General features: G+C 56.1%; 8 protein-coding genes across 11 annotated transcripts; 4 read left to right on the top strand and 4 right to left on the bottom strand.

Annotated features, from left to right (window-relative positions):
* Positions 1-2018: 2018 nt before the first annotated feature.
* On the top strand, positions 2019-3590 carry IUM83_13957 (Aldehyde dehydrogenase, mitochondrial precursor; the record flags this gene model as incomplete). Its single annotated transcript, XM_067938662.1, has 1 exon — positions 2019-3590. One exon carries the CDS (start codon positions 2019-2021, stop codon positions 3588-3590), a length of 1572 nt encoding a protein of 523 aa, XP_067785584.1.
* A 753-nt stretch (positions 3591-4343) lies between these two features.
* Positions 4344-5690, top strand: IUM83_13958 (eukaryotic translation initiation factor 5; the record flags this gene model as incomplete). The annotated part of the gene is made up of 1 exon (XM_067938663.1): positions 4344-5690. One exon carries the CDS (start codon positions 4344-4346, stop codon positions 5688-5690), a length of 1347 nt encoding a protein of 448 aa, XP_067785572.1.
* Positions 5691-5900: 210 nt separating this feature from the next.
* IUM83_13959 (Mitochondrial fission protein ELM1) lies at positions 5901-7134 on the bottom strand (the record flags this gene model as incomplete). Its single annotated transcript, XM_067938664.1, has 2 exons — positions 5901-6116; positions 6199-7134. 2 exons carry the CDS (start codon positions 7132-7134, stop codon positions 5901-5903), a joined length of 1152 nt encoding a protein of 383 aa, XP_067785582.1.
* Positions 7135-7286: 152 nt separating this feature from the next.
* Positions 7287-10555, top strand: IUM83_13960 (the record flags this gene model as incomplete). Of its 2 annotated transcripts, none has more annotated exons than XM_067938666.1 (2): positions 7287-8146; positions 10525-10555. In XM_067938666.1, 2 exons carry the CDS (start codon positions 7287-7289, stop codon positions 10553-10555), a joined length of 891 nt encoding a protein of 296 aa, XP_067785686.1. The 2 variants fall into 2 exon arrangements, with proteins under 2 accessions (XP_067785686.1, XP_067785687.1); XM_067938665.1 differs by lacking the exon at positions 10525-10555 and adding an exon at positions 8901-9479 and having other exon boundaries at positions 7287-8021.
* Positions 10556-10738: 183 nt separating this feature from the next.
* On the bottom strand, positions 10739-11818 carry IUM83_13961 (rab family protein; the record flags this gene model as incomplete). 3 transcript variants are annotated; one of them, XM_067938668.1, is made up of 7 exons in its annotated part: positions 10739-10743; positions 10837-11017; positions 11086-11208; positions 11292-11371; positions 11468-11546; positions 11615-11695; positions 11756-11818. In XM_067938668.1, 7 exons carry the CDS (start codon positions 11816-11818, stop codon positions 10739-10741), a joined length of 612 nt encoding a protein of 203 aa, XP_067785608.1. The 3 variants fall into 3 exon arrangements, with proteins under 3 accessions (XP_067785608.1, XP_067785607.1, XP_067785609.1); XM_067938667.1 differs by having other exon boundaries at positions 11615-11818; XM_067938669.1 differs by lacking the exon at positions 10739-10743 and having other exon boundaries at positions 10769-11017.
* Positions 11819-12195: 377 nt separating this feature from the next.
* IUM83_13962 (Nuclear pore complex protein) lies at positions 12196-20294 on the top strand (the record flags this gene model as incomplete). The annotated part of the gene is made up of 6 exons (XM_067938670.1): positions 12196-12361; positions 12435-12679; positions 12759-12930; positions 13011-13145; positions 13223-13415; positions 13487-20294. 6 exons carry the CDS (start codon positions 12196-12198, stop codon positions 20292-20294), a joined length of 7719 nt encoding a protein of 2572 aa, XP_067785595.1.
* Positions 20295-21261: 967 nt separating this feature from the next.
* IUM83_13963 (S-phase kinase-associated protein 1A) lies at positions 21262-22010 on the bottom strand (the record flags this gene model as incomplete). The annotated part of the gene is made up of 3 exons (XM_067938671.1): positions 21262-21531; positions 21622-21743; positions 21860-22010. 3 exons carry the CDS (start codon positions 22008-22010, stop codon positions 21262-21264), a joined length of 543 nt encoding a protein of 180 aa, XP_067785629.1.
* A 260-nt stretch (positions 22011-22270) lies between these two features.
* Positions 22271-23352, bottom strand: IUM83_13964 (putative anoctamin; the record flags this gene model as incomplete). The annotated part of the gene is made up of 2 exons (XM_067938672.1): positions 22271-23199; positions 23289-23352. The coding sequence occupies 2 exons, from the start codon at positions 23350-23352 to the stop codon at positions 22271-22273; spliced, it is 993 nt and encodes a 330-aa protein (XP_067785689.1).
* Between the last annotated feature and the right edge of the window lie 2781 nt (positions 23353-26133).

Here is a 26133-nt window from a genome sequence, read left to right on the forward strand (position 1 = left end):
GTTTTCGCACAAGAAGAAGGCGGACAAATGCACCATAAAGCCCGAGTACACGTGGGTGGTCCAGACACCGCCATCCACTCACGGCCTTGTAAGATGTGCGCTTAGCCCCAAAGTAATCACCAGCAGCGACTAGACCACCGATTTGGCGCCGCTGTCGCTCAACTCGCTTTGGTCCAAGGTACGTAGCGCCTCCTGGTATTCATGAAGTGTTACAATCGTACTTAATGGTACTGAAATATTAATGATATTAATATAATATTACTAATATGGCGTTTATCATCCTAATATATTTAGTATAAGATATTAGGATGTGTAGTGCAATATCAATGTACTAGAATACCCCCAATATCTGCGTTACTACGAATCCCTGCTTGTCTGCCGCCGAAGGCGACAGCGCGAGCTCCGACTCGCTGCAGCGAGCACGCAGCCGACGGCAGGATGTGACATGGGACTATGCTTGGATTCATCTCGGCCAGTGAATGTGCACGGCCAGGGGTTGTCATTTTCGGAGAAGATGCCGCCGCTGCAGGCAGGTTACAAAGCGTACAGTACACTGTGGAGTAGAGACGACCGCGAATCCTTTCGTAGGTGCGAAAGCAATGATGGCAGGGCGTATTAGAGAAGGATTTTTATCGCGCGAAGTGCTACTGTACCTTGTTGAAAGGATTGTCCTCGAAGATCGCCAGATTCGCCATACCCCCTGCGTACAGTGCCCGCGTGTCCTTTAGCTGGACCGCGCGGTAAGACCTGCAGGCACTGGGTCACCTTGATTGATGAGACGGCTGCAATTGAGCAGCCCACTCGAGCGCCATCAGCCTAAAGTTTCGAGCATTGGACCGCGAAATGTATGTACATGATGATCACTTTGGCACTGCAGAAATGACATTTGATTGCCCATCGCATTCGAGCTTACCAGCAAAAAGAATGCATGCACCTCTTATAATCCATGTACCTGGTACAATGTACTAAATATTGAACATGTACGTGTGCACCTGCGCCACTGTTTCAACGCGCAGCCTGCTGCTGAGACGCACCGCGTTGCTGTGAGCGAGCGAGTGGTGTGGCCTGCGCCAAGTTGGCGCAGGCTACTCATGGAGTTCTTGGTGCCGCCAAAAATTCCGCAAGCAGACGAGTCCCAGCTCATGATGAGCTGGGGACATGGCTTCGGAGCCCGCAAAAAGGGCATTCCCAAGCAAACCACCGCCGCCGATCAGGATTTGTCCTGCAAAGGTTGAAGTCACTGTGACTTGGTCACACCACGACAGACTACATACCCGGCAGGTGCACCTGAGCATGCAGTTGGGGTCGAAATGAGCTAGTCGAAGGCAAGACGAAGCGGTCGGTATCGACAGTTGAGATTCTCTCATTCAGCAGCTTGAAGCGGGAGACTTCCATCTCGAAGTTGAAACAAGATCACGTGGCGGATAGGTCTGATACGGTGTCTGTGATGCCTTGGCCATGCGGAGACACCAGTCGGCGAGAGTCTCACTGAGACTTCCCCACTTGCCGAGATGCCAAATGCAGCGGCCGCAACGCTGGCGAACGCTCGGCGGTGCTACCGTCAGGAAGCACGTGCATTCTGTAGTTGCAACAATTGAATCGGCTCGCGAAGCACACGAGGGAACTGCGCTGCAGCGCGAGGTACCGCGTACAAATGGGGCGTGGGGTCAAGGACCCCCTTGATGTGTGCGCCGAGGTCCTGCGAGGAGGGTTATGCCAGACGCGCAGAGCAAGTGCTTGAAGCTCCAGCTGGTTCACCACTCTCGATTTGCTCGTTGACATGGCTCCTGCCACTGGCGGGCCGCCAGTCCAGCCGAATGCCGGCGTCTTGGGTTTTGTAATCGCAGGCCCTTTCGGCGCCAAAGTTTAGGGCCGGGGACAGCCAAGCACGCGTGCGTCAGCCGGCAACCGGATAGGTATCGGGAGATCTGCCTGCCTGCGAAGGGATCAGCTCCCGCCCCGCGCCGATGCGGGTCATTCTGCATTTTGCGCGCTCCAGCTCACTCCGGTCGAAAGCCATGCAACGCCACATCCTGCGCCGCCTGCCCCGCACCATCGCCCGCAGCTCCGCTGCTGCCACGACGGCCAAGGCCTCGTCGGCCAGCCTGCTGTCGCGCCAGTTCTCCGCGCAGGTGCAGGTGAAGCAGACCAACCTGTTCATCAACAACAAGTTCACCCCGTCGTCGTCGGGCGCCACGTTCGACACGTTCAACCCCGCCACGGAGGAGAAGATTGCGTCCATTTCGGAGGCCACCGCCGCCGACGTTGACGCCGCCGTCGACGCTGCCCGCGCCGCCTTCAGCGGCCCGTGGCGCACCATGGACGCTGCCGAGCGCGGCCGCCTGCTGTTCCGCCTCGCGGACCTCATTGAGCAGAACGGCGACGAGCTCGCCCAGCTCGAGGCTCTGGACGCTGGCAAGCCGTCCTTCCTGACCCGCGTCCTGGACGTGCAGGCCTGCCTCAACGTGCTGCGTTACTACGCCGGCTGGGCCGACAAGATTCACGGCAGCACCGTCCCCATCTCGGGCCCGTACCTGTGCTACACCAAGCAGGAGCCCGTCGGCGTGTGCGGCCAGATCATCCCGTGGAACTTCCCGATGATCATGATGGCCTGGAAGCTGGGCCCCGCCCTTACCACGGGCAACACGGTGGTGCTCAAGCCCGCCGAGCAGACGTCGCTGACAGCCCTGCGCGTTGCCGAGCTCATTGTCGAGGCCGGCTTCCCTGAGGGTGTCGTGAACATCGTGACCGGCGGTGGCGCCACCGTCGGAGCACACCTCGCCCAGCACCCCAAGGTGGACAAAATCGCCTTCACGGGCTCCACTGAGACGGGCATGCACATCATGCGCTCGTCGCATGTGGACAACCTCAAGCGCGTGACGCTCGAGCTCGGCGGCAAGTCGGCCAACATTATCCTGGACGACGCCGACATCGACCTGGCCATCAAGCAGTCGCAGGTGGGTCTGTTCCTGAACGCCGGTCAGGTGTGCATCTCCGGCAGCCGCGTGTACGTGCAGGAGGGCATCTACGACGAGTTCGTGCGCCGCACGGCCGAGGCCGCCCAGTCCATGAAGATCGGCGACCCGTTCGACCTGACCACGCAGCACGGCCCGCAGATCGACGGCAACCAGTTCAACAAGATCCTGGCCCACATCGAGTCCGGCAAGAAGGACGGCGCTCGCCTGGTGTGCGGCGGCAAGCGCTGGGGCGACAAGGGCTTCTTCATCGAGCCCACGGTGTTCGCCGACGTGAACGAGGACATGGCCATCGCTCGCGAGGAGATCTTCGGCCCCGTCATGTCTATCATCAAGTTCAAGACCATTGACGAGGTCATCGAGCGTGCCAACAACTCGGAGTTCGGCCTGGGCGCTGGCGTCGTGACGTCCAACCTGGACAACGCCATCAAGATCTCCAACGGCATGCGTGCCGGCACCGTGTACGTGAACTGCTACACGGTCATCGAGCCCAACACGCCGTTCGGCGGCTTCAAGAACTCGGGCCTTGGCCGCGAGCAGGGCGAGCTGGGCCTGCGCAACTACCTGGAGAACAAGACGGTCATCATCAAGCGCCCGGACGACTCCATGCCATAAGCGCGAACATTAGAGAATCCACCCGCTCGACGTGTAGTAGACGTAAAGATATAAGCCCCTGCAATACAGCGAGCGCCAATTTTGTCTCGATTCCCAGCAGCTTCTTGTCGCCTGCCGTTGCAGTTGCAGTCACGTTGAAGTGGACTATGAATGATGCCCTACGACAGGATAAGACGGCCACTATGCCCTATGGCAGGGTCTTTCCAATTCTAATTTTAGCGAATCGTTTTCCATCTGGGACTGGGCGAATCAACGGCCGCGAAGGTGGGTGATCTTGCTTTTAGTATGGTCGGCTCTTCCGCCATTTCGGCCAATGCGGAGCCGTCGGTTTCCACTCCACAGGGTTTCTTCGTCAGTTCCGAAAGACACCGTTGGCCCGCAAGCGTCGACGCCCCAAGAGAAAGCAGCAGCTCGCGCCCCCAGCTCGACAGCTCCGAGTCTCTGACCCCCTCAGCGCCCGGCGACCCTCCCGACCTGGCTACAGTGCATGCGTTTGCAAATCCCGTGCGACCAAATTGATTCGAGTAGTGCGTCGACCTGGAAACGAAAGAGACAGGAAGCTGTGCGTCATCCCCCGGATCATCCCCGCCGCCACCATTCCTCTCCCAAACCTTCAGCCGAGCACGTGATCCCGCTCACGTTACAGGACCAGACGCTCTTCTTTAGCTAATTGAGAGCCCTTCCAACCCTCCCCATCCACCCAAGCTACAAAAAGACCCAAGAAAAAACGTCCCCAAGTAACCGACCGCCAAGATGTCGTTCATGAACATTGCAGGAACCCAGCCGGTGGACGACCCCGAGTACCGCTACAAGATGCCGCGGCTGCAAGCCAAGATCGAGGGCCGCGGCAACGGCATCAAGACCCTGGTCGTCAACTGCGCGGACATTGCGACGTCGCTGCACCGCTCCACCGCGGAGGTGTGCAAGTTCTTCGGCTGCGAGCTCGGCGCCCAGTCCAAGTACGACGAGAAGACGGACCGTGCCATCGTGAACGGCGCCTTCGAGGCCGGCATGATGCAGCAGCACCTGTCCAAGTACATTGAGGGCTTCGTGCTGTGCCCCGGCTGCCGTCTTCCCGAGACCAAGTACAAGTTCAAGGGCCAGCTCATTTTCCACAAGTGCTACGCCTGTGGCGCGGTGGAGCCCGTGGACATGAACCACAAGCTCACGACCTTCATTTTCAAGGAGCACACGGCCGCCAAGCGCGGCAGCAAGGACGAGAAGAAGAAGAAGGACAAGAAGGACAAGAAGGAGAAAAAGGACAAGAAGGCCCACGACGAGCCCGAGGACGAATCCGCGACGAAGGAGAAGAAGGAGAAAAAGGAGAAGAAGGAAAAGAAGGACAAGAAGGACAAGAAAGACAAGAAAGACAAGAAGGACAAGAAGAAGAAGCACCACAAGGAGAAGAACTCGGACAAGGAGGAATCCGGCGACGAGGACGACGAGGTGGTGTGGCACACGGACCTGTCCGCTGAGGCTGTGGCGGCCCGTGCCGCTGAGGCCGAGGCCATCGAGGCTGCCGCTGCTGCCGCCATGGAGGCTTCCGCCGCTGAGGAGGTCGTGGCTACGCTTGACAACCTGCAGGTCGACGACGAGAACGCTCTGGACTCGGCCGTGGCCAACCTGCAGCGCTTCTTGAAGGAGAGCCACTCGGAGTCGGAGATCTTCGAGGAGCTGTGCCGCCAGCAGACGTACTCGGCCCTCCCTATCACGGACCGTCTTGTCATCTTTTTCCGCTCTGCCTTCACGGAGCAGGTGCTGTCGAGCAACCAGGTAGCCAAGTACGCGCCCGTGCTCGAGAAGATCATCGATGCTCAGCACGCTCAGTACCAGCTGCTCGCTCTCGCTGAGCACTTCTGCGCTGTCGAGCACGCGGAGCTACTGACTTCGTACCCGATCCTTCTGAAGCTTCTGTACGACGAGGACCTACTCGAGGAGGAGTGTCTCGTGGCCTGGGCTAACAACGGTGTCCGCAAGGAGTACGCGCACTGGGCTGTGACCGACGAGCTTGCTGCTAAGCTGAAGACCCTGCTGAAGCCCTTCATCGAGTGGCTGGAAAATGCCGAGGAGGAGAGCGAGGATGAGAGCGACGACGAGTAACTTGTTTGCTCTTGTCAGGACCCACCTCAGGTGCAGTGTGCCCTTGTGCACTGATCAAGGTTCAGTGCTTGCATATCTTTTCTTCATTTCACTTCGAGGCCAACAACTCGACTGGGATCCAAGTAGCTGAACGCTCATTTGGATGTTGTCCGCCACTCATGCATTTTGAAACCTAGTGAACTAGGAAATCAAGCAAATTTGCATTCAACATCAGTCGCTTGTTTTAGTCTTCTCTATGTGTTCTACCGCAGCCTGAACGCGTGCTGCAATTCTGTCTACGATTGAGGAGATTCCCTCCTCCAAAGCCACTGACGCCGCGGCGTTTGCATCGACGGCTCGTCGTAAGGCAGTTGCAACTGCATCTCTTGAGTGCGGCGCCGTAGCGTTTGACTCGAATAGCGACTGGTGAAAGCGCTGAAACTTGCCCTAACGTTACTCAAACATAGCACGACACGTCAGATTATTGCCAGCGGCTTGAGAACAACACGTACGCAGCATATATCTTCACCTTGCAGTGCTCCACGCTCATCGTCAACACCGGTTTACCCGATGCAATGGCCTCCGTTGTCATGGAAATGGAGTCCGGCGTCGTCACAATGCAGGACGCCGTTGCCAGCAGCGCGTAGTACGGATTTCGTTGCTCCGTACCATCCCAAATGATCAATTGCCCCGGCGTCGGGAACCTGTCCTCCAGCCCGCGTCGAATAATCCGCTGCGCGCTCGTCGGCGTCCTCCGCGAGAACGTCACCAGCACAGCCACATCACCACCACTAGGGAGCGCCGCTGCAAACTCCTCCACCATCCTCTGCGCATCCTGCTCCGTAAATGAAAACCCGCGACACGGGCCTCCCAGGAGCCAGACGACTCGCATCCTCCTGCCCTGCAGCTTGTCGTCCAGCTCGTCTCCCCATTCCCCGCCATGCTGCTGCAACAACTCCGGCGTGATGTCGAACACCGTCCCCGACGTCAGGTACAGATTCCCCGCGTCGCCCTCACCGCGAGGGAAGTCGTGCCTGGGCGCCACCACCGCGTCGAACCACGCGAGCGGCACGCGCGGGTGCTGGATCTGCACGTTGAACGTGCGCGCGGGGCGCAGCTGCTTCAGCACCGCACACAGCGCCACCGTGCTGCGTCCGCAGCCGATGACGACGTCCAGCTCCCGCCCGGTCTTCTGCACTGGCAACAGGCGACTCGCGTCGTGCTCCGCGTAGCCGAACAGCGGGTTCCGCGTGAGTCTGGCGCCGATCAGCTGCAGCACCGGCGGAATCAGGCGCGACCTCCCCAGCGCCACGCGCACGCACTGCACGGGCGCACAGCGCACTTGAGACCTGCGCGACGCGCTCTCGCTCAGCAGCTTCTCCCGCAGCCTGTTGCCCAGCGCCAGCGCCTGCTTCTCGGCGCCCGCCGCGCCGTTCCCGAGCACCAGCAGCCGCACCGCTCGCATACTTGACCTGACCTGACCGCCGAGTGACGTACGAATCGGTGCCGATAGCCACTAGTAGATTGCGCCACCGAATGTACACACTACACACCCATCCAGTAACCTCCGCAACCCTCTTGCAGCCAAGTATTGGACCTGCTGGACCGGAGGTGGCGATGGCGATGGCGGCTCCCAGCGCCTTCCAGATCCTGCGCGCGACGCGGCAGCTGCCCGTGGTGGAGAAGGAGCTGGTCTTCGGCAGGCGCTCGACAGACGCGGCGGCGGCGCGCTCCACGGCCGGCGCCGCGTGGGGCAAGAGCGCGCGCAAGTGGGCGGCTCCAGCCTCTTCCTCTGCTGCGTCCGCCCGCGAGTTCGGCGACGCCATGCCCCGCGAGCTGCGCGCGCTGGTGGCCGCGTCCTTCGACGTGTTCGCGCGCGTGCAGACGCAGCAGCTGGGCGCGTTCGGCGTCGCGCGCGCCAGCCGCGAGTACCGCGAGGCGCTCAAGACGTGCGTCTTCGCGCTGGAGGACCGCCTGGAGCTCGGCGCGGAGGACGAGGGCGAGTTCCTGGACCTGCTAAAGGTGTCGCTGGCCATCTGGCACCTGTGCGAGCTGCTGCTGCTGCGCGGCGGTGCGCGAGGGGCCGACGAGGCCTACGCGCTGGCGCTGTGGCTGCAGGAGCACTACTGCAGCTCGCTGCTGGAGAAGGCGGAGAGCGAGAGCGAGCGCCTCAAGCAGCTGCAGAAGCCCGAGCAGGACGCCGCCTTCTGGGCCACCGCCCAGGCGCTCGTGATGGCGGGCAGCGGCCCCAGCGCGTGGGCGCTGCTGGCCGCGCACTCGAGCTTCAAGTCGGTCTTCGCGCGCGACGCCACGTCGCTCACGGGCGCGTCGACCAAGGCGGCCTTCCAGGCGGTGCAGAGGCTGCTGATGGCGATGCCCGGCAGCGCGGGGGCGGCGGAGCTGAGCGCGGAGCGGGACGCCGCTGCCGAGTGGAAGACCTGGCACGACGCGTGCCAGCTTCTGCTGAACTCGGACGGGTACGTCAAGGCGAACGCGGGCCTTACGACGCTGCTGGAGATTATGGTGGCGAAGGAGGACGTGCTGAAGAGCCACGCGAGCAGCTGGTACGAGCTCATGATGGCGAAGCTGTTCCTGGACGAGCCTAAGACCATTGCGCACCGCTTCGAGTACTTGATGGCCAACTGCTTCCGCGCCTACCACAGTGACGAGGCTAGTATGGGCAACTTCGACTGCATCATCCTGGCCATTTTGCAGTACGACATCCAGACGGCGCTGCAGGATATTATCGCGCTTGGATTCTCGTGGATGGCCGCGCATCTGTCGGACCTGCTGCAGAGAAGCAATGTTATTGTGGCTGATGAGGTTCTGCCGGACGCCGAGTGCACGTTGAAGGAACGTTTTCTTCTGCAGTATGCCATGGAAATTGGCGCGAGCAGTGGCATGTGGCAGTTTGCCGTGCGCTACTACGAGTACTGCCCGAAGTTTGGAGCAATTGCGATCCGATCTGCTTTAGAGCGCGAACCTTTGCCGACGGACTACAAAGCTGAGCGTCTTTTTGCATACTGTCATGGCAAGAACATTCTCGCAGCAACTCAGCGACGTATTACAATCCAGAGAGCCCAGGAGTGCAAAGCCAACAAGGCATACGCATCAGCTCTCCAGTGGATGCTGCGCGGCAACCACCTGGACGATGTAGATGCTCTCTGTGATGATATTTTGCAGGAGTGCAACGACACTAACTCGCTGACTCCTTTGCACGAGGCGGTGCAGTTCATGGAAGCGCACCCCGAGTTTGCTCGTCCGCAAAAGTTGGTGTGGTTGGTACGGTACCGAGAATTTCACCTGGTTCTCGACGACTGCGAGTCTTTGCGCCAGCAACTGAGGGGCGACGAAGTCTCGAACAACCAGGACGAGCGTGCAGGCCTGGAAGCAAAGCTTCGTTTCGTCAATATGGAAGCCGCTAAGCGACTTGACTGGCTATTTAGTTCCCCCGAGGCTCCGAAGACGTTGCGTTCCGAAGTACTCCAGCAAGCTGAACGGTTACTGAAGGAATCTCCGACCGTGTTTGGATCGCGACACCTGTACTCGCTTATGGCATACCTGCAGCAACTGGACCGTTCGTTTGACCGTCAACAATTTTACGAGTCGGGCTCGAACAAGCAACTGAAAGAGCGCATCGAAAGTTTGATTTCTCGAAACCTGGCTGAAGCAATGCTGCAAGAAGCTACCGCAAGCGGATGTGGCACTTCTGCCGTGGCAGGCCCTCCAAGCCTTCAATCAAAACCTGCGCTGCTTGCTCAGCAACCTTATTTGATCGCAGATGTGTCTTTCACGCCGATGGAAGAGTAACGGAAGCTCTTGAGTCCGACGGGTGGTCCTGTTACTGGGGCGTTGGTGTGCTGGTTCGAGTCACTCCCAATTCGCGGACGATATCCTCTACCGCTTGCAAAGCTGATCGCTGTCGAACAAGTCTAGGTGGCGACGACGCCTTTTGTCGCACTCAGGATCTGGGATTGGCCAAACGAGTGAAAGTATGCATTAGACGTTAGAGAGAACGTAATACCAAGAACTAAAGTGCGCTCAACAATAATCGTACTAGCTAATTCGTTTCCACCAGCTTCTGCAGATGCTGTGCTTGCTTTCCTGGATGCACAAGCAAAGTAAATTCATCAGTGCGTTTGCTAAATTGTTGAACAACTTGTATACGGAAGCACCTTCTAAACATCACGTCTCCGCGCACCTGTTCGCTTTGAATAGTGATCTTTAGTAGTAGTATAAAATAGAGCAAGACACGATAAATGGTTTTGCAAACGGAATGCGTCATTTCATGTCGTGCGTTTAATGTCGAGTTCAAGCGCGAGTCTTCGAGCAAGAACGAGCGTGTGATCTACTCGAAAGAATGAAAGTTAAAGTTTTCGCAAGGCCCAGCAGTAGATTTGCAACATTCAAGCCCCCTCTGCCTACCTTGCTGCCACCTAAATAGTCAGCAAGATCAACGATAACGATTCCAAGTCGTGTGTAGCCTCCAGTGGAGGCGGGTGCAACTTGACGGATTGAAAGGCGACGGTTGCAACTTCTCAGTGTTTTCGTTTTGGGCTCGACTCTGAGGGTGCAGTTAGTGATCGTCACCGGGGCATCCCAAACGACTCTGTTTGCACTAAGCACACCGCAGGTTTCAGTGACGCCGCTGTGCACAAGAGTAGCTGTTGGGAGTTTCCACTTGCAGTACACTTGCGCGTCGGGGTGAGGGATATTGGAGCACCCATGGATCACAGCATGGATGTCGAAAACCACTTGGTGAGACGCATCCTTGCCCGGTGACAACCGAAACATGCCACGACCAAGAACCCTACGACTTACCGACTAACCTATGGACAACTTGTGGGGAGGACAGCCAGGGCCCCACGAAGAAGACAATCGACTAATTTTAGTGTTGTTTTTGTAGTGGTAGTGAACGGCGTTCGTCTCTCGGGGTGGCCAGCATCTCTACAACCGGCCACGAAGAGATAGCACGCGCTGTTTCTATCGGTGGTGCTCAAATTTGAAATTGTTGCTTGGATTAGGTAGCCGACTGGAATCTCGAATGTGTGGTTGCTGCTGGGTAGGCATTATTCTGTCGGAACGACATCGCGGCATCGTTAGTACGATACATCTTGCCCTGTTGGTAGAAACAACACTAGGCCACAGTCGAGGGTTGCCAACTTACTTATTTCTTCTCCAAGCAAGTCAAGTACATCGGACATGAAGTCGCCGCCCTCGCGCTTGAATTTATAGGCTGCTTCAACTGCATCCTTGAAAACCTTGACCACGTTCGTGCCGTCCGCGGCGGAAACGAAGCTGAATTCGAGGTTGTGCGTCTCAGCGAATTTAAACTTTTTGCTCGTCACCTAGTGGTGCGTCAAGGCGTCAGTATAATGAACATTTCACAAATACGTGGCTGTGGGCATGCACTGACGTTCATGTCGACGTCGATCTTGTTGGCAACGAGGAAGCACGGGATATTTTCGCAGTATTCGCGCAGCTCCTTGTACCAGTTGGCCAGATTCTGGTACGTCACCTTGCGTGTGACATCGAAAACCTGCGCAGTCAATAGGCACCAGCTTAGATTCATGGCCTGCTGTCGGCGGTGGATCCAGGTGTCAGCAGGAGTTTGATTCGCACCAGGATGCACGCTGTTGCTCCGTAGTAGTACGACGGGTGCATGCTGGAGAACCGCTCTTGCCCAGCAGTGTCCCAAAAGTCTACGATTTAAACCACGCAAGAACATAATGGACAATGATAACTGCACTAGCTAGGTTGAACCATTTCCACCCACACGTCTCACTTAAACTACGCACCAACTTTCACCGTGCGCTTGCCGTTCTCGCCATCCAACTCCACCTCTTTGCGGAACAGCGTCAGCGCAAAAGTCGACAGCTGCAGAGAGCTGTGTCAGCAGAAGTAGTAGTAACCTAACACTAAATCATCAACCAGCTGAGCCCTGCCTGCCGCGGCTGGTACTCGTTCATCATGAAGCGCTCAACCAGCTTCGACTTGCCCACAGCCGAGTCGCCGAGCAGAATAACCTTCCAACAACGACGCGTCAGCCACAGCAGCCACCACGAATTACCACGCGCCCCACCCACCTTCACATCGGGCTCGCCCAGACTGTCCTCAAGCACCTCGACCGTGTCGCTCTTTGCCGCCATGGTCCGCCACGGATCTCCTACCGGGAATTCGAAAGGTCGTAAGCGATTGAGCAGCCGTTGCTGGAATTTCGTTGTTAGCCTTTTCGCGCATGGATGCACACCACCAAGAGAATGGAACGCAAAATGTGTGATCTACGCGGCTTTGATACTACGGATACAATGTAGTCTTAGCCCTGTGACTTCCAGCTAGAAGGATCAAAATGCCTGCGCACTTCAACTTACGTCGGAATGATTGCACCGCATGTCTCGAAATGATCGCAACCTTTTATATCTGGTGTTCCGCACACAAGGCGTCGTGATCCACCCAAGGAAGGCGCCAACCCGCCAAAAAACCACCACAGCGCACCCACCCACCCAAGGCCGAGGCGAGGGCGACGATGGAGCTGGCGACGGAGCACGTGCGCATGCTGGACGCCGGCAGGCAGCGCGTGGCGTACTCGTCGCCGCTCAGCACGGCCTGCTTCGCGTCGGTGGCCTCCGCGCGCACGCAGCTGCTGCAGCACGGCAATGCGTTCGGGCTCAGCTTCGTGGCGACCGAGCAAGGTGCGCCAGCGGACTCTTTAACTTTATACTCACTAGTGCGGGTAGAATCTCTAAAATTATAATGCGTGCTCAGGCTTCGCGGTGGCCAAGAACGACGCGCTGGAGGCCGCGAGCGCCGACTACAACACGCGCCGACAGGAGGCCGTGGACCACGGCCAGAAGCTCACGCTCGAGGAGATCCACGAGCTGCCCACGGCCAAGCAGGTGCAGCTGCCGGCTATCGCCTACTGGATCGCGCTCTCTCCGGACGAGCTCACGCTCGCAGTGGCCTACGCTGACGCCGTGGCGCTGTTTGAAGTCGCGCACATTCTCGAGGCGGTACGGCGGGGACGCAGATTCTTTTATTTTATACTTGTCATGAGGCGGTTTCTTTAACTTTATAATTTCTTATCTGCAGGCTTCACCAGCTCCTTTTCAGACCTTTGCCAAGCTGCAGGCGCAGGAGATCGCGTGGTGCTCAGACGCAGCTAGCGAGCGACTGGCGGTCTTGACGCTGGAGAAGCAGGTGGTCGTGTGCTCCCTGGATGGAGGCAGGAAAGTTATTGACACACAGAGCGCCGCTTCGTCCAGTACGTGAATTTAGTTTTTTATTGAGGTAGCTGATGGACACCGAGCTAACTTTTCTTTATTGTTGCTACCACTCATTTAGTTTCGTGGTCCCCGTCGGGAGAGGAGATTGCAATTGGTCTGGTAAACGGCATGATTGGACTGTATGGACGGAATTCGTTGCAGATTATTCGAACTATCGACCCGCCTGAAGGCTGCGCTGGAGGAGACCTTGAAGGTAGGAAAATCAATACTTTGATGTTATAGTCCTAGGAGTACTTCTGTTGCTGATGTGCGTTGCTGCTTTGGATTCAGTGCACCACGTGAACTGGGCGGAAGACGAGCTGTTTCTGGCTGGGTATCAGAGGTATGACGAAGTCGACGAGGAAACGACTGCTATGGCATGCATTTTCGACGGCGACAAGTGCGTAGAGCTGGATGAAGTTGTCGGGTTTTTCGACGTGGAGAACCGGAGGCATCAGTATTTCTCTGCTTTCTTACCGGACTGGTATGGTAATGATGTTTGGAAGGAGAGCGATGCAAGGAGAGTAACTTGTTATTAATGTTGCGTTATTATAGGCGGATGTTCTTCATTGGTTGCTCGCTTAGCGCAGATATCGAGTTGCTCGTTTCGGATCCTGATGGAGGCGAATGGGAGTTGTGGAAGCCGCTGGAAAAATATCAAGCGCGCCTTCCAATGAACGCTGAAGATGAAGAATCGTACCCGATGGGCCTTGCTCTCAATTTGAATTCGACGTCGCCAGTCTCTGTCGATGAAGACACGTTTCCGCCTGTACCTATCGTTTCTTGCGCCAACACAGATGGACTTTTGGTCAACTTCGCATTTGTTGACACCACCGTGCAGGAAGTTGATTTTATCAAGAGTCCATCACCATTTGAAGCGACAGCGACTCGTGAAGTCGAACTGAAGGAGAAGACTGCGGGTAATGAATTCCAGTTTACTGCAAATACAACCCCACAAGCTAAGCCTGCATCTCCGAAAAAGGAGATCTCCCACGAATACGGTCAGAACGACGAGAACGAGTTCGCCGAGTCTGACGGAGAATCAAGCGACGAAGAAGAAGAACGCAAGGAAGAGGAAGAGAAGGCTAGATCTACGTTCCGCACTATTGCGTCTGAAGGAACAGATTTTATTGTCTCAGAACAGTTCCCAAAGTTGTTTAAGGCGATGGGATCCACGTATTCAGAGGAAGAGCATGCGAGTACGCTAGAAGGTCTCGAGAAGGACGGCAAGGTGTACGAATCCGATTTCGCTTCGTGGTATGTGAACTGGATTTTCGGTGACGATGACTCGGGTTCGGATGATGATGAGGATGCGCCTTCATCATTAGTCGCGAAACCCGCCGAAATGAAGTCGAAAGAGGAGATCGCAGCAGCCTTTTCAAAATTCACGGTGAAGGAGGGAAGCTGGAAGTGTGATATGTGCATGGTGAGCAATGGCCCTGACGCAATGAAGTGCAGCGCGTGTGAGACGCCAAACCCTGCCGCGCCGAAGGCGTTGGCTCCCGTGACTGCGGCCAGTGTTACGTCCGCAGGCTCGATCGGTTCTGGTGGTTTCTCTTTCCCAATTGTCACGGGCGATGCATCAAAGCCTTCGTCTTTTTCTTTTGGCGCGACGCCTGCCACCTCGTCTAATGGTGATGCTTCAAATAAGCCTGCTACTGGTTTCTCGTTTGGCGGCGCAGCTGGAACAACGGGTTTTAGCTTTCCGAGTAGTACGTCTACTACAGGAACTGGCTTCAGCTTTTCGACTAGCTCTAAGCCTGCGACCGGTTTCAATTTTGCAGCACCGACTAATGCGACTACTACATCACCTGGTACAGGCTTCAGTTTCGGATCTTTGGACTCTGAGTCTTCAAGCAAAGCAGTACCAGCGCTGAATACGCCGACCAAATTGTTCCCTCCATCGTCTCCTAAAAAGGCTGTCTCACATAAGTACGGTCAGAATGATGAAAACGAGTTTGCGGAGTCAGATGGAGAGTCGAGTGACGAAGAAGAGGAGCGCAAAGAAGAGGAGGAAAAGGCCAGAAAAGCATTCCGCTCGATTGCGTGTGATGGAAACGACTTTATCGCGTCGGAGCAGTTTCCGAAGCTCTTTAAGACTCTCGGCTCCACGTATTCTGAAGAAGAGCACGCCAGCACACTTCACACGCTCGAAAACGACGGCAAAGTGTACGAGATTGACTTTGTTTCGTGGTATGTTGACTGGATCTTTGGCGAGGATGAGTCTGACTCTGACGATGACACCGCCGGACCCGTATCTCCGAAAAAGGAGATCTCCCACGAATACGGTCAGAACGACGAGAACGAGTTCGCCGAGTCTGACGGAGAATCAAGCGACGAAGAAGAAGAACGCAAGGAAGAGGAAGAGAAGGCTAGATCTACGTTCCGCACTATTGCGTCTGAAGGAACAGATTTTATTGTCTCAGAACAGTTCCCAAAGTTGTTTAAGGCGATGGGATCCACGTATTCAGAGGAAGAGCATGCGAGTACGCTAGAAGGTCTCGAGAAGGACGGCAAGGTGTACGAATCCGATTTCGCTTCGTGGTATGTGAACTGGATTTTCGGTGACGATGACTCGGATTCGGATGATGATGAGGATGCGCCTTCATCATTAGTCGCGAAACCCGCCGAAATGAAGTCGAAAGAGGAGATCGCAGCAGCCTTTTCAAAATTCACGGTGAAGGAGGGAAGCTGGAAGTGTGATATGTGCATGGTGAGCAATGGCCCTGACGCAATGAAGTGCAGCGCGTGTGAGACGCCAAACCCTGCCGCGCCGAAGGCGTTGGCTCCCGTGACTGCGGCCAGTGTTACGTCCGCAGGCTCGATCGGTTCTGGTGGTTTCTCTTTCCCAATTGCCACGGGCGATGCATCAAAGCCTTCGTCTTTTTCTTTTGGCGCGACGCCTGCCACCTCGTCTAATGGTGATGCTTCAAATAAGCCTGCTACTGGTTTCTCGTTTGGCGGCGCAGCTGGAACAACGGGCTTTAGCTTTCCGAGTAGTACGTCTACTACGGGAACTGGCTTCAGCTTTCCGACTAACTCTAAGCCTGCGACCGGTTTCAATTTTGCAGCACCAGCTAGTGCTGCTGCTTCGACTGCTACTTCCGATATGACTTCTAAGCCCAAGCCACCACCAGCCTTTGGTGCTGCAAGCAGTGGCGCCTACCCGCCTGACACAACGTCTAAGCCCAAGCCTCCGGCGTTCGGTGCTTCGAGCGGCTACCCGCCCGATACGACCTCTAAGCCGAAGCCACCAGCGTTTGGTGCTGCGAGCGGTGGAGCCTACCCGCCTGACACAACGTCTAAGCCCAAGCCTCCGGCGTTCGGTGCTTCGAGCGGCTACCCGCCCGATACGACCTCTAAGCCCAAGCCTCCAGCGTTCGGTGCTTCGAGCGGCTACCCGCCCGATACGACCTCTAAGCCCACGCCTCCAGCGTTCGGTGCTTCGAGCGGCTACCCGCCCGATACGACCTCTAAGCCCAAGCCACCAGCGTTTGGTGCTGCGAATGGTGGTGCCTACCCGCCTGACACGACTTCGAAGCCCAAGCCTCCGGCGTTCGGTGCTTCGAGCGGTGGTGCCTACCCGCCTGACACGACCTCTAAGCCCAAGCCACCAGCGTTTGGTGCTGCGAGCGGTGGCGCCTACCCGCCTGACACAACGTCTAAGCCCAAGCCTCCGGCGTTCGGTGCTTCGAGCGGCTACCCGCCCGATACGACCTCTAAGCCCAAGCCACCAGCGTTTGGAGCTCCAGACGGTACGTCCGCATTCGGATCAGGCTTCAGTTTTTCGACTACAGCGAAGCCTGCAACGGGATTTAGCTTCGGAGCAGCTACGATATCTACTGCTGCTAGTAGTTCATACCCTCCCGACACGATGTCAAAGCCCAAGCCTCCAGCGTTCGGTGCCACAAGTGGCAGCGGGTACCCGCCTGACACCACTTCGAAACCGAAACCTCCAATGTTTGGACAACCTACTACTTCTGACAAGCCAACGAGTTCGTTTGGCTTTGGCTCATTCGGTAAGAGTCTTTTTGGATCAAAGACGGAAACAGAATCCTCATCCGAGTCGACGGAGCAGACTACACCCAAGAAGACTAAATCCTTGTTTGGGAGCAATGGGGCTGCAGAGAAAGCGCCCGACACGTCATCGTCCCCATTCGGTGTTGTTCCCAAGGCAACCTCGAAGAGTGCGTTTTCGTTTGGAGCAGCATCGATTGGCGAGTCCAAGGGGTCAATGGCGAAAACTAGCACGACGCGACCGAGTTTCTCGTTTGACAACGTGTCTTCAACGCTTGGCTCAACTGCGAAGGACAATTCCGAAGACGAGCCGAAGACGAAACGCACTCTAAACTTCGGCGATTCAAGTGCGTTGAAGACTCACACGAAGCCAGTCATAGCGTCTGTCAAGCCATCGAAGGCTATCCCGTCGTCGCGAATGGAAGGTCAATTGTGGAAACTGATTGTGGATTTCGACAAGTCCCTTCAGCGGGTAAATCAGAGCTCGAAGGACATTTCATCCAAAAATCCTGAATTCTCGAAGGATCTGATGGCGAAAACGGATAAATTGCGCGCGCAGATTTCGAGCCTTTGTGATGAAATCAACAACTTAGACGAGTCACGTGATCAAATCGAGAAGGACGTGTTGTTCGTCATTGGAAGTGATGGCGATGTACACGAACAACTCGAATATGGCCGTGAGATCTTGAACAGCTTCAATGACGAGGCTCTTAAGAGGACACTGGAAGAGCAGCCCCTTGATCAGCGTTCAAAGGAAACCCGGGAATCGCTGAAAGAGAAATTGGAGGAGGTGGAAAAATGCTGCCGCGAACTCGACAGCCACCTTTCCTCTTCTAAGATTGGTACTGATGGAGCTGGTACAACTTCGTCAGCGCACTTGTTCCGCGTGCTAAAGCAAACGTACGACAACTCCAAGATGCAGTACAACAAAGCATGCAAACTGGCTGACCAGCTGGAGAAGCTGAGCTTGCGCGGTGACCGAATGCGCCAAACCAACGGCGTAAGCGGGTTTTCTGCGGTAGAAAGTGAAGCTCATTCCATGGCTACCAAGGAAGAAATGATTCAGGTGATTACCGAGACGGAAGAGCGGAGTCAAGGCGTACGCCGGAATTTCTTGTCTCTATGCAACAATGTGGTAACTCCTCGAGATGTATTCTCAACCCCGCGACGGAAGTTGGCACCTCCTACACCATCCGATTCTTCTACGTCGCCCCTCCGAATTAAAGCCTGCAGCAAGTTGATGCCGAAGACTCAGCTGAGTGTTGCGTCTCCCATGAGTTCAGCAAAACAATCATCCAGATCGGTCTCGTTCAAGACCACCCCAGTTAAATCTGGGTCAAAGCTGTTCTCCCTGGCAGAAGCTATGGCACCGAAAGAGGAGCCTGCCAAGCTTGTGCAGACTCCCCAGCCAATAAAGCCGAGTGTTGGTGTAGGTAAGGCACCGCAGCGACCTAGTCTGGGGTCCCCGGCTGCAGAAGCAAAGCCCGCGTCGACAGCTTCTGCAGCTGCACCGAAATCCAACGCGTTCAGCTTCCCGAAATCATCAAAAGGTAGCGCTTTCGGCGCCTCAGTCGCGACGGATGGCGACAAAAACACTGCATCAACTACATCAGCGTTTGGCGGATTCGGAGTCAACTCACCTGCAGTAAAACCGAAGCCAAAAGCTGAAGCCAAACCTGCTCCTGCGTTCACACTAGGAGGAAAAGAAGCCCCACCATCATCTTCCGCGTTCACCTTCGGTTCGAAGGACTCGAAGAGCACGGGTCAGGCTCCTTCGACAGCTTCTTCTGCGACAGACTATAAGGCTCTTTTGGAAAAGTTCTATAAGGTGCATAACCCGTCAAAGACTGGTAGCGTGATCGAGAAAGCTTTGGCAACGTACAAGGGCAGAGAAGAAGACCTGTTCTCTCGACTATTCACGATGTACGTTCCGGATTCGACACCTGACGATGTCAAGAAGTATTTAAGTGGAGGATCAGTTCCACCGAAATCCACGTCTGCGACTGCCGCTTCAAAGTCCCCAGCGCCAGCTAACACAGCATCCAAGAGCCCTTTCAGTAGTTTTGGGCCGTCGACCACTGCTCAGAAAGATAGCGCCACCAAGCCTAGTCCGTTTGGTGCTTCCCCGTCAGCGTTCAGTCTCGGCCCTGCCGCAAACAAATCCTCCGGTTTCGGTAGTTTTGGATCTACAGCGACTAGCTCGACCACAACGCCAACAACGACCGCTACAGCGTCCCCTTTTGGCAAACCTGCTGTAGACTATCGCCAAAAGTTGGTGGAGTTCTACCAAAAGCACAACCCGGACAAGCTCAGTAGTGTGGATGCTACGCTTCAGAAGTATAAGGGCAATGAGGAAAAACTCTTCCAGAACCTGGCTGTAAAGTACAAGCTGAATGATGCAAGTGGTGGCATCTCGGTGCCGCCTGCAAGTCCGGCCGTGCAGCCCGCCAAGCCTAATGCTGCAGCCAGCCCGTTCGGCCAACCGGCCGCATTCGGTGCTGCCAGCACAGCAACTTTTGGATCCACTAGCTCTGTTGGGTTCGGCGCGGCGAAACCTGCTCCCGGTGCATCTCCATTTGGTGCGCCTAAGCCCACCCCTGCTGCGTCTCCGTTTGGTGCTACCGCTCAAACATCCAGTGGCTTCGGGTCTGCTAGCGGGGGCGGCTTCGGGAGTGGCTTCCAGTCGAGTGCTCCTACGACCCCCGCGTTCGGTGCCCCCTCTCCGTTCGGCGCCACGAGCGGCGGATTTGGAGCTGCTGCAGGCGGTGTGAACTACCGCGAGAAGCTCACGGCATTCTACCAGCAGCACAACCCAGCCAAACTGAGCTCGGTGGACGCGACTCTGGAGAAGTACAAGGGTCGCGAAGACCACCTCTTCTCGATGCTGGAGCAGAAGTACGTCAACAAGCAGCCGGCAGCCCCCGCCACCGGAGGTTTCGGCATCCCCAGCACCTCGACGTTCGGCGGTGGCAGTGGTTTCGGTACGCCGTCGGCCTTGGGATCTGCGAGTGCTGCGCCTGCGTTCGGATCGGCCTCAAGTCTGGGAAGCGCTGCGCAGCCGGCCTTCGGTGGAGCTGCGGGCTCTGGCTTCGGTATGGCGTCGCGTATGGGCGGAGGTAGTGGCTTTGGCTCGGCTGCCCCTAGCGGAGGAGCTGCCGGATCAGGATTCAGCGCGTTCGGTGCCCAGACGTCGACGTTCGGCGGCGCCGCGCAGCAGCAGAGCGGAGGCTTCGGTGCTGCAGCTAACAGTGGAGGCTTCGGCTCGGGTTTCGGAGGCGGTGCGGCCACCGGCGGCTTTGGCCAACCTGCGGCGTTCAGCAACCCCAGCTTCACCCAGATGCGGTGAGCGTGCCATGACCGTCGCTGACTCGCCTCAACTTGGCACGACGTAGTTAGTAAACGAAGATACAATTGACAACCAAGCATTTAGTACAGTGCAAAAGGCAACTTGTACATTGAAGTGGAATCGTTTCAGGTGTACCACAAACAGGTTGTCCTCTGTCAAACCCGTTTGCCACAAACAGTCGGCCCAGCGACCTGCATGAAACTCACAAGAGAATCAAGCACGAAAACGGTCCGGGTTCTACTTAACGAAACCCGGATCGTTGGAGCTGTCCTGAATGTGGCGGTTTTATCCCATTTGTGGCAAGCACAACAGCCAGTCATTCCCCGCTCGTAAATGGCACATGGCGTATTGACACGGCCATTCCTCAAACAGACTCGCAGGAGCCCAAGTGCTTTAACCGTATGTGTAGCTAGCTACAGGCTACATGTGTATAAAGAGCGGTGGAGCTCGAGAGCCTCCTTCCCACCCGCTCGCAGTCCTATTTGCGACAGACTTGGCCTTGCCTCCTCATGCAGCCAGGTCTTACAAGCGACTGCAAAAGCGACCGTTTATACCAGCGAACCGTCCCGTTGAGTTTGCGGCCTTGTTTCCCCCAAAGAGGCCGCGCAATTACGGATGAAACATCTCAACAAAATCAAAACTCCACTGCATGTACAGTAGCAGCAACATCAGCAACAATCACGCAGCCGTAGTTGGCAATGCAACACCACGGCAGCCCAAATGACACTCCACGGGAATAAAATATAAAATGGCGAGATTTTCTTTTTTCTTTCGGCTTTTGTCAAAACACTGCAACACGGCCTCAATCTGCCGAGCTCGCTCTCAAACTGGCGAGCAAACACGCGGCCAAGTCTTGTGGTGGCGTTAAAGCTGGTCTTCCTCTTTTCTCCGAGAGACCGAGAGGGAGGGAGGGACTGCAAGGGCGCGGACGCTGCCCCTAGAGCCCACTCTTTATCGTTCTCTCGGCTTAGGCCTCCTCGCACCACTTGTTCTCCTCGCGGATCTGCGCCTCCTCCTCGGGCGTGAAGTCGTTGACGATGTTGAACGTCTCGCGGATCTCCTGGGGCGTCTTGCCCTTGATCATGCTGGCCACCTTGGCGCAGGCCAGGTCCAGCAGGCTCTTGATGTCCATGTAGTTGGCGGCCAGGATGAGCTCGAACAGGATCTCCTGCTCGATGTCCACGAAGTTGGCGTCCCAGTCCGACACCACGTCATGCATGTCGGCGCTCTTGAGCGGCTGCAAGTAGACAGACACCCAAATATACAGCGGTTACAGAATGTGTATACTCTCTAACCTGCAACAAGCGTATACTGTTTAAACACGCACCTTCTCGATCTCGCGCATGGGGCTGTTGTGGTGGTGGCTGCAGAACTCGATCACCTTGGACAGCACGGGGCTCTTGACGTTGGGCAGCGGGATCTCCTGCACCTCGTCGTCGTCCGCGTCATCTGCAGCGGCAACAGTGTAGACACACCTATCGGTTAGAGAATTTCCCCCCTCCCTGGCCGTTTAGCACCACTTAAATCCCCCCCCCCCCCTCTCCCATGGGTTCATTGCAACGCACCGGAGATAAGAGTCTTGACCAGCTCACTCATAGCCGCCACGCTGCGAGACACCTCGAAGCTGTCGCCGTCCATGGACACGAGGTTCACCTTGCGCGAGTCCTCCTCCGTCTGCTTGGGCGCATCCTGGGCGGGGGCGGCGGCGTCCGACATGTTGCTGATGCGACTAGGGGTTTGTATGCGGAACGGAGAGGAGCGAGAGCTGGCTTGGCTTCGACTCTTCGGCTGTGCAAAGCGAATAAAAAATGAGCCAAAGCCACGCACCCTGAACGTTACTTAACGTTATCCAACGCCTTACGCACGCACTTAAAGCGTGTTTTTCCACGTGGTGTTCTCTGGTCCATTTCAATCCATCCCTCTCTACACGGAACATCAGTCAACGTCTCTTGCAAAGAGGTCAACTTCAACTATGACTACTCAGGGGGTGCACCTTCAGCTCGCCTGCGCCGCATCGACGTCAGCTTGGTGATATCGGAGCTCTCGATGTCCTCGCTCTCCAGCATCCGCGCGGCCATCGCGCGCGCGCTCTCGTGCTTCGCCAGCTCTCGCTCCTGGCGCAGTCGCTCGGACACTTCGTGCGGGACGGAGGGCACGACGCAGTGGAGCCACACTTTGACGAGCAGCAGCAAGTGCTCGATGCCGAACACGATCCACACCTTCTGCGTGGCGGTGACCAGCGGGAACGCGCGCTCCAGCAGCGACGTGGAGTACGCCAAGTTGAAGCAGTTGGTGAGCACGGCCAGCACGCTCATGACCTGCAGCACCTGCAGCCACACGCCAATGCCGCTGGCCTTGTGCGCCAGCGGCCGCTGCCTCGTGTGGCAGAGCTTGAAGGCGTCCGTGCGTAGCTCCAATACGTTGTTCAGCAGCGCTAGCAGCGGGGCCAGAGGGAACGCCAGAGAGAAGAAGGACACGTAGCCGAACTGCACCAGCATCTCGGTGTAGTCCTCGAACGTGTCGTACTGCTTCAGTCCGGCCTCTTCCCACGCGCGATCGGACGCCTGCTCCAGCCGCACGCACTGCTCGTGGATCACGGCGTTGGTGCTCATCGCCGCCTCGGGCGCGAGCTTGGTGGCTGTAGTGAGACTGCCGCGGTGGCGGTTGGGACCACGAGGTGCAGTCGCTGCACCGCCGCTGAAGACTGTGGATTGACTGAATTGCTCGTTGCTCGACTTCTTCTTCGCGCGAGCGTTCAGGCGACGACGCACAAAGGGATAGAGTGTTTCCATGACGTTTTTCCAGATCTGCCCCGTTACCATGAACGAGGCGAGTTGGATAGCGACGCGGACCATGCCGTCGCTCTGTGGCGTCGCAGATTCTCCGTACATGCTGGAGCTCGAGGCTTGAGGCGCGAATGAGTAATAGTACAATGATGCAAAGACGTGAACGAACCGAAAGGAGAAGACCTTCAGGATGAGGTGGCTCTGGTACCTGGACTCCGTGCGGTGGTTCTCCCAGTTATTGAGTGATCGCGCTGCTCGGGTGAATGCAGCATCAAGAACTGGGATCAACAGGCCGTAGAGAATGGGAGTGAGAAGAAGGTAAACCCAAAAGTCCCATCGCACACCAAGCCGCGCCAAATGCTGCAGGTCCTCTAACGTGATTGTCCTCAACTTCTTGATCTTCTCAGCAATTTCAGCTGCTTCGCGCTTCGTGGCGAGGGACTGTGCTTCGAGCTTATCGCGAGTAGAGAAACCATAGTACGCGACCGTCACCACTGCTGCGATGCTACCAGCGACACAGGGCATCGTGACGCTGTACTTGAGCACCCGCTTCCAGAGCGCGTAGTGCCTTTCAACGGGCTTCTGTTCACCGGTCTCCGTCTGCTTATCATCACGCAGCTTGCTGCTACTGTCATCGCCATAAAATTCTGGTCGAGTGACCTCCTCATCTTCGTATCCCCAGGTACCCCATCGGTAGGCCAGAGCTGCTGCTCGCCGTCTCCACGCGATAATGAAAGCCGACGTCCATAGTGCCATGAATACTGCATAAATTGATGCTGCTGGATGATCAAGATGGTGTGATTGAACTTGCAACGCGAACAGCACCACTCCTGCAATACTAGGGACAACAAGCCAACGAGTGTACATTTCCATCCACGCAAAGTAAAACGCGACTCGTTCGCCAAAGTACTGCGCCACGTCATCCAGCGGTTGGTGCAGTACACTTCGCAGAACCGAGCACCGGTTGCTGGAGTTTTGAGCGTGGTCATGCTGATGTTTGGCTGACAGCAGCGATGTGCGCCAGAATGTTACCCAGCTAGTCTTCAGCAATGCTAGATCTTGCTTGTGAAGCGGATACATCTGCACTACATGCCTCGCAGCCACGGGGCAGGCCTCGTTCAGCCCAGCTCCTCCATCAATCTCCGTGGCAGTCAACAGCGCGTGTACGATGCTTTGCTTCTCGCTGTCGAGGAAGTTGATGCACTTACGAACCGGATCGAAGTCAACAAAGCTCGATTGAAGCTCACAAGAGAAGGTCATCCATACTTGATCAAAACGCCGTTGCTTTCGAAGTCGAAGTCGTTCTGCACCGAGTTCCAACACGCGTTGCGGAGCTCGTACCTTGAGTAAGGATTGTTTCCCGTCCATGGAGAGCAGACGTTTGACATGCAGTCCCGTGCGTCGAATTCTGCTCATAATCGTAGTTCGGTCGCTGCTGGCATCAATTCTAGCACTTGGTTTAAGCGTTGCCGCGGTGTCGTGTAGCTCTATGGGTTCTTCGTGCTTCGACGGCTTCAGGAGAATTGCGAAGTCAAACTCGTCTTCATGTCGTGACAGCTTCCCGATTCGCTCCGGCATCCCAGTCACTCGAAAGCCGCTGTCGTCGGTGCTTCGTTCGTCACTCGAGTCGCGACGGTAAACGCGTGCCATCGATTTACGACCTGACGAGCTACAATTTTGAGAAGGCTCGGCCACCTGTGCGTTTTCCGTCTCGCGGCTTGTAGAGAAAGATGGTAAGACGACGGAAGGCTCGGCGACTGAGCAATTTTCGATGACGGATTCACGGTCTTCTTCTCCCGTTTGAAAAAATAAAGTCTGCGGTTGCTTGGGAGGCGTCGAGATTGCTGCGATTCCAGACGTGTTGCGCTGGTGTTGTGGAGGAGGCAACGACTGATGTCGATGGTGAGTTTTCTTTCGTCGAAGTAGCGGCAGTGCTGGTGGCGTACCCGTCGGAGGGGTACCCGTAGTAACTTGCAAACTTTGTGGCGGTTGAGCATGATTTCCAGTATTTCGTACGGAGTTTGCGGTTTGGGTTTTAGGTATTTGCTTCTCTCCGCTATCTGCTGCAGCTTTCGTTAAGGCATTTACTACACGTTGATCCGGTTGAGTCGCGGATTGAACACTGTTATCTTGTGTTGGATTCTGCTCAAGCTGGATTTGGAAATGCCTTTGGATAACTTCATTTGCTCGGAGACGACGAGAATGATTCCGCTTAGGCATATCATCAGCTTTAGTTGAATCGTTGATTGCTGGTTCGTCTTTGATGGCGATTACAGTGTGCGGTTGAGTTGGACTATCGCGTTGTTGCTTTTTCTCACCGGCAAGGTCCGCGTCATTCTTCATATGCTTCAGCTGGTTACCAAGCGCAGTTCTCCATGGTCGTATATACGACCCTGAAGAAAATGGTGCAGCTCGAGAGCGCTGTAGAACCGGATCGTTTGGAAGCCTCTTCGGCATCGTGCCTCCTGTTCGCAATACTGAAGCCGGTAGTGGTCTTCGTGTCGGAGGAATAGCAATATCCCCCAGGGCTTGGCTCACAGCAGCCGCTGTGGTTCTTGGTGACGATGGATTAGCCATTTCCCGAAGATTGTGGTCTTGTAAAGAAATTGATGGTGGACTGATCCCGTACACAACTTCAGCCAGGGGCTTGCGGCGGACTCGTACATGTGGTGCCGTTGAGGGGTTTCCGCTAGGTTCACGAGTAAAGGTTTCATGAAAGTCCGGAAATACATGATGATAACCGCGCCAAAAAAATAAATCCCCGGACCACACCTTCGGAATAATGAACGGGTCAGTGACACCGCATCAAGTTTCTCTAAGAAATTCGTCGGCACCAGGAATTTTTCGATCCGGAGGAAGAGCATTGGATGGTGCACCGACTGCTCGAAGTCGACGAGTTAGTCGACTGGAAAACGCACTGGAGGATGCGAGGACAAACTCTGGATGCTCCCCATTTCCCACCCCTCGACTAGTGCGTAAGCAGCAGCCTGTGGCAAAAGTCACGATCAACAACCCAGCGGTGGAAACGCTTCAAAGTATTTACGACCGGATTG

This window comes from Phytophthora cinnamomi (genome assembly GCF_018691715.1).
Source record: "Phytophthora cinnamomi strain GKB4 chromosome Unknown Contig77, whole genome shotgun sequence".
Taxonomy (NCBI): domain Eukaryota; phylum Oomycota; class Peronosporomycetes; order Peronosporales; family Peronosporaceae; genus Phytophthora; species Phytophthora cinnamomi.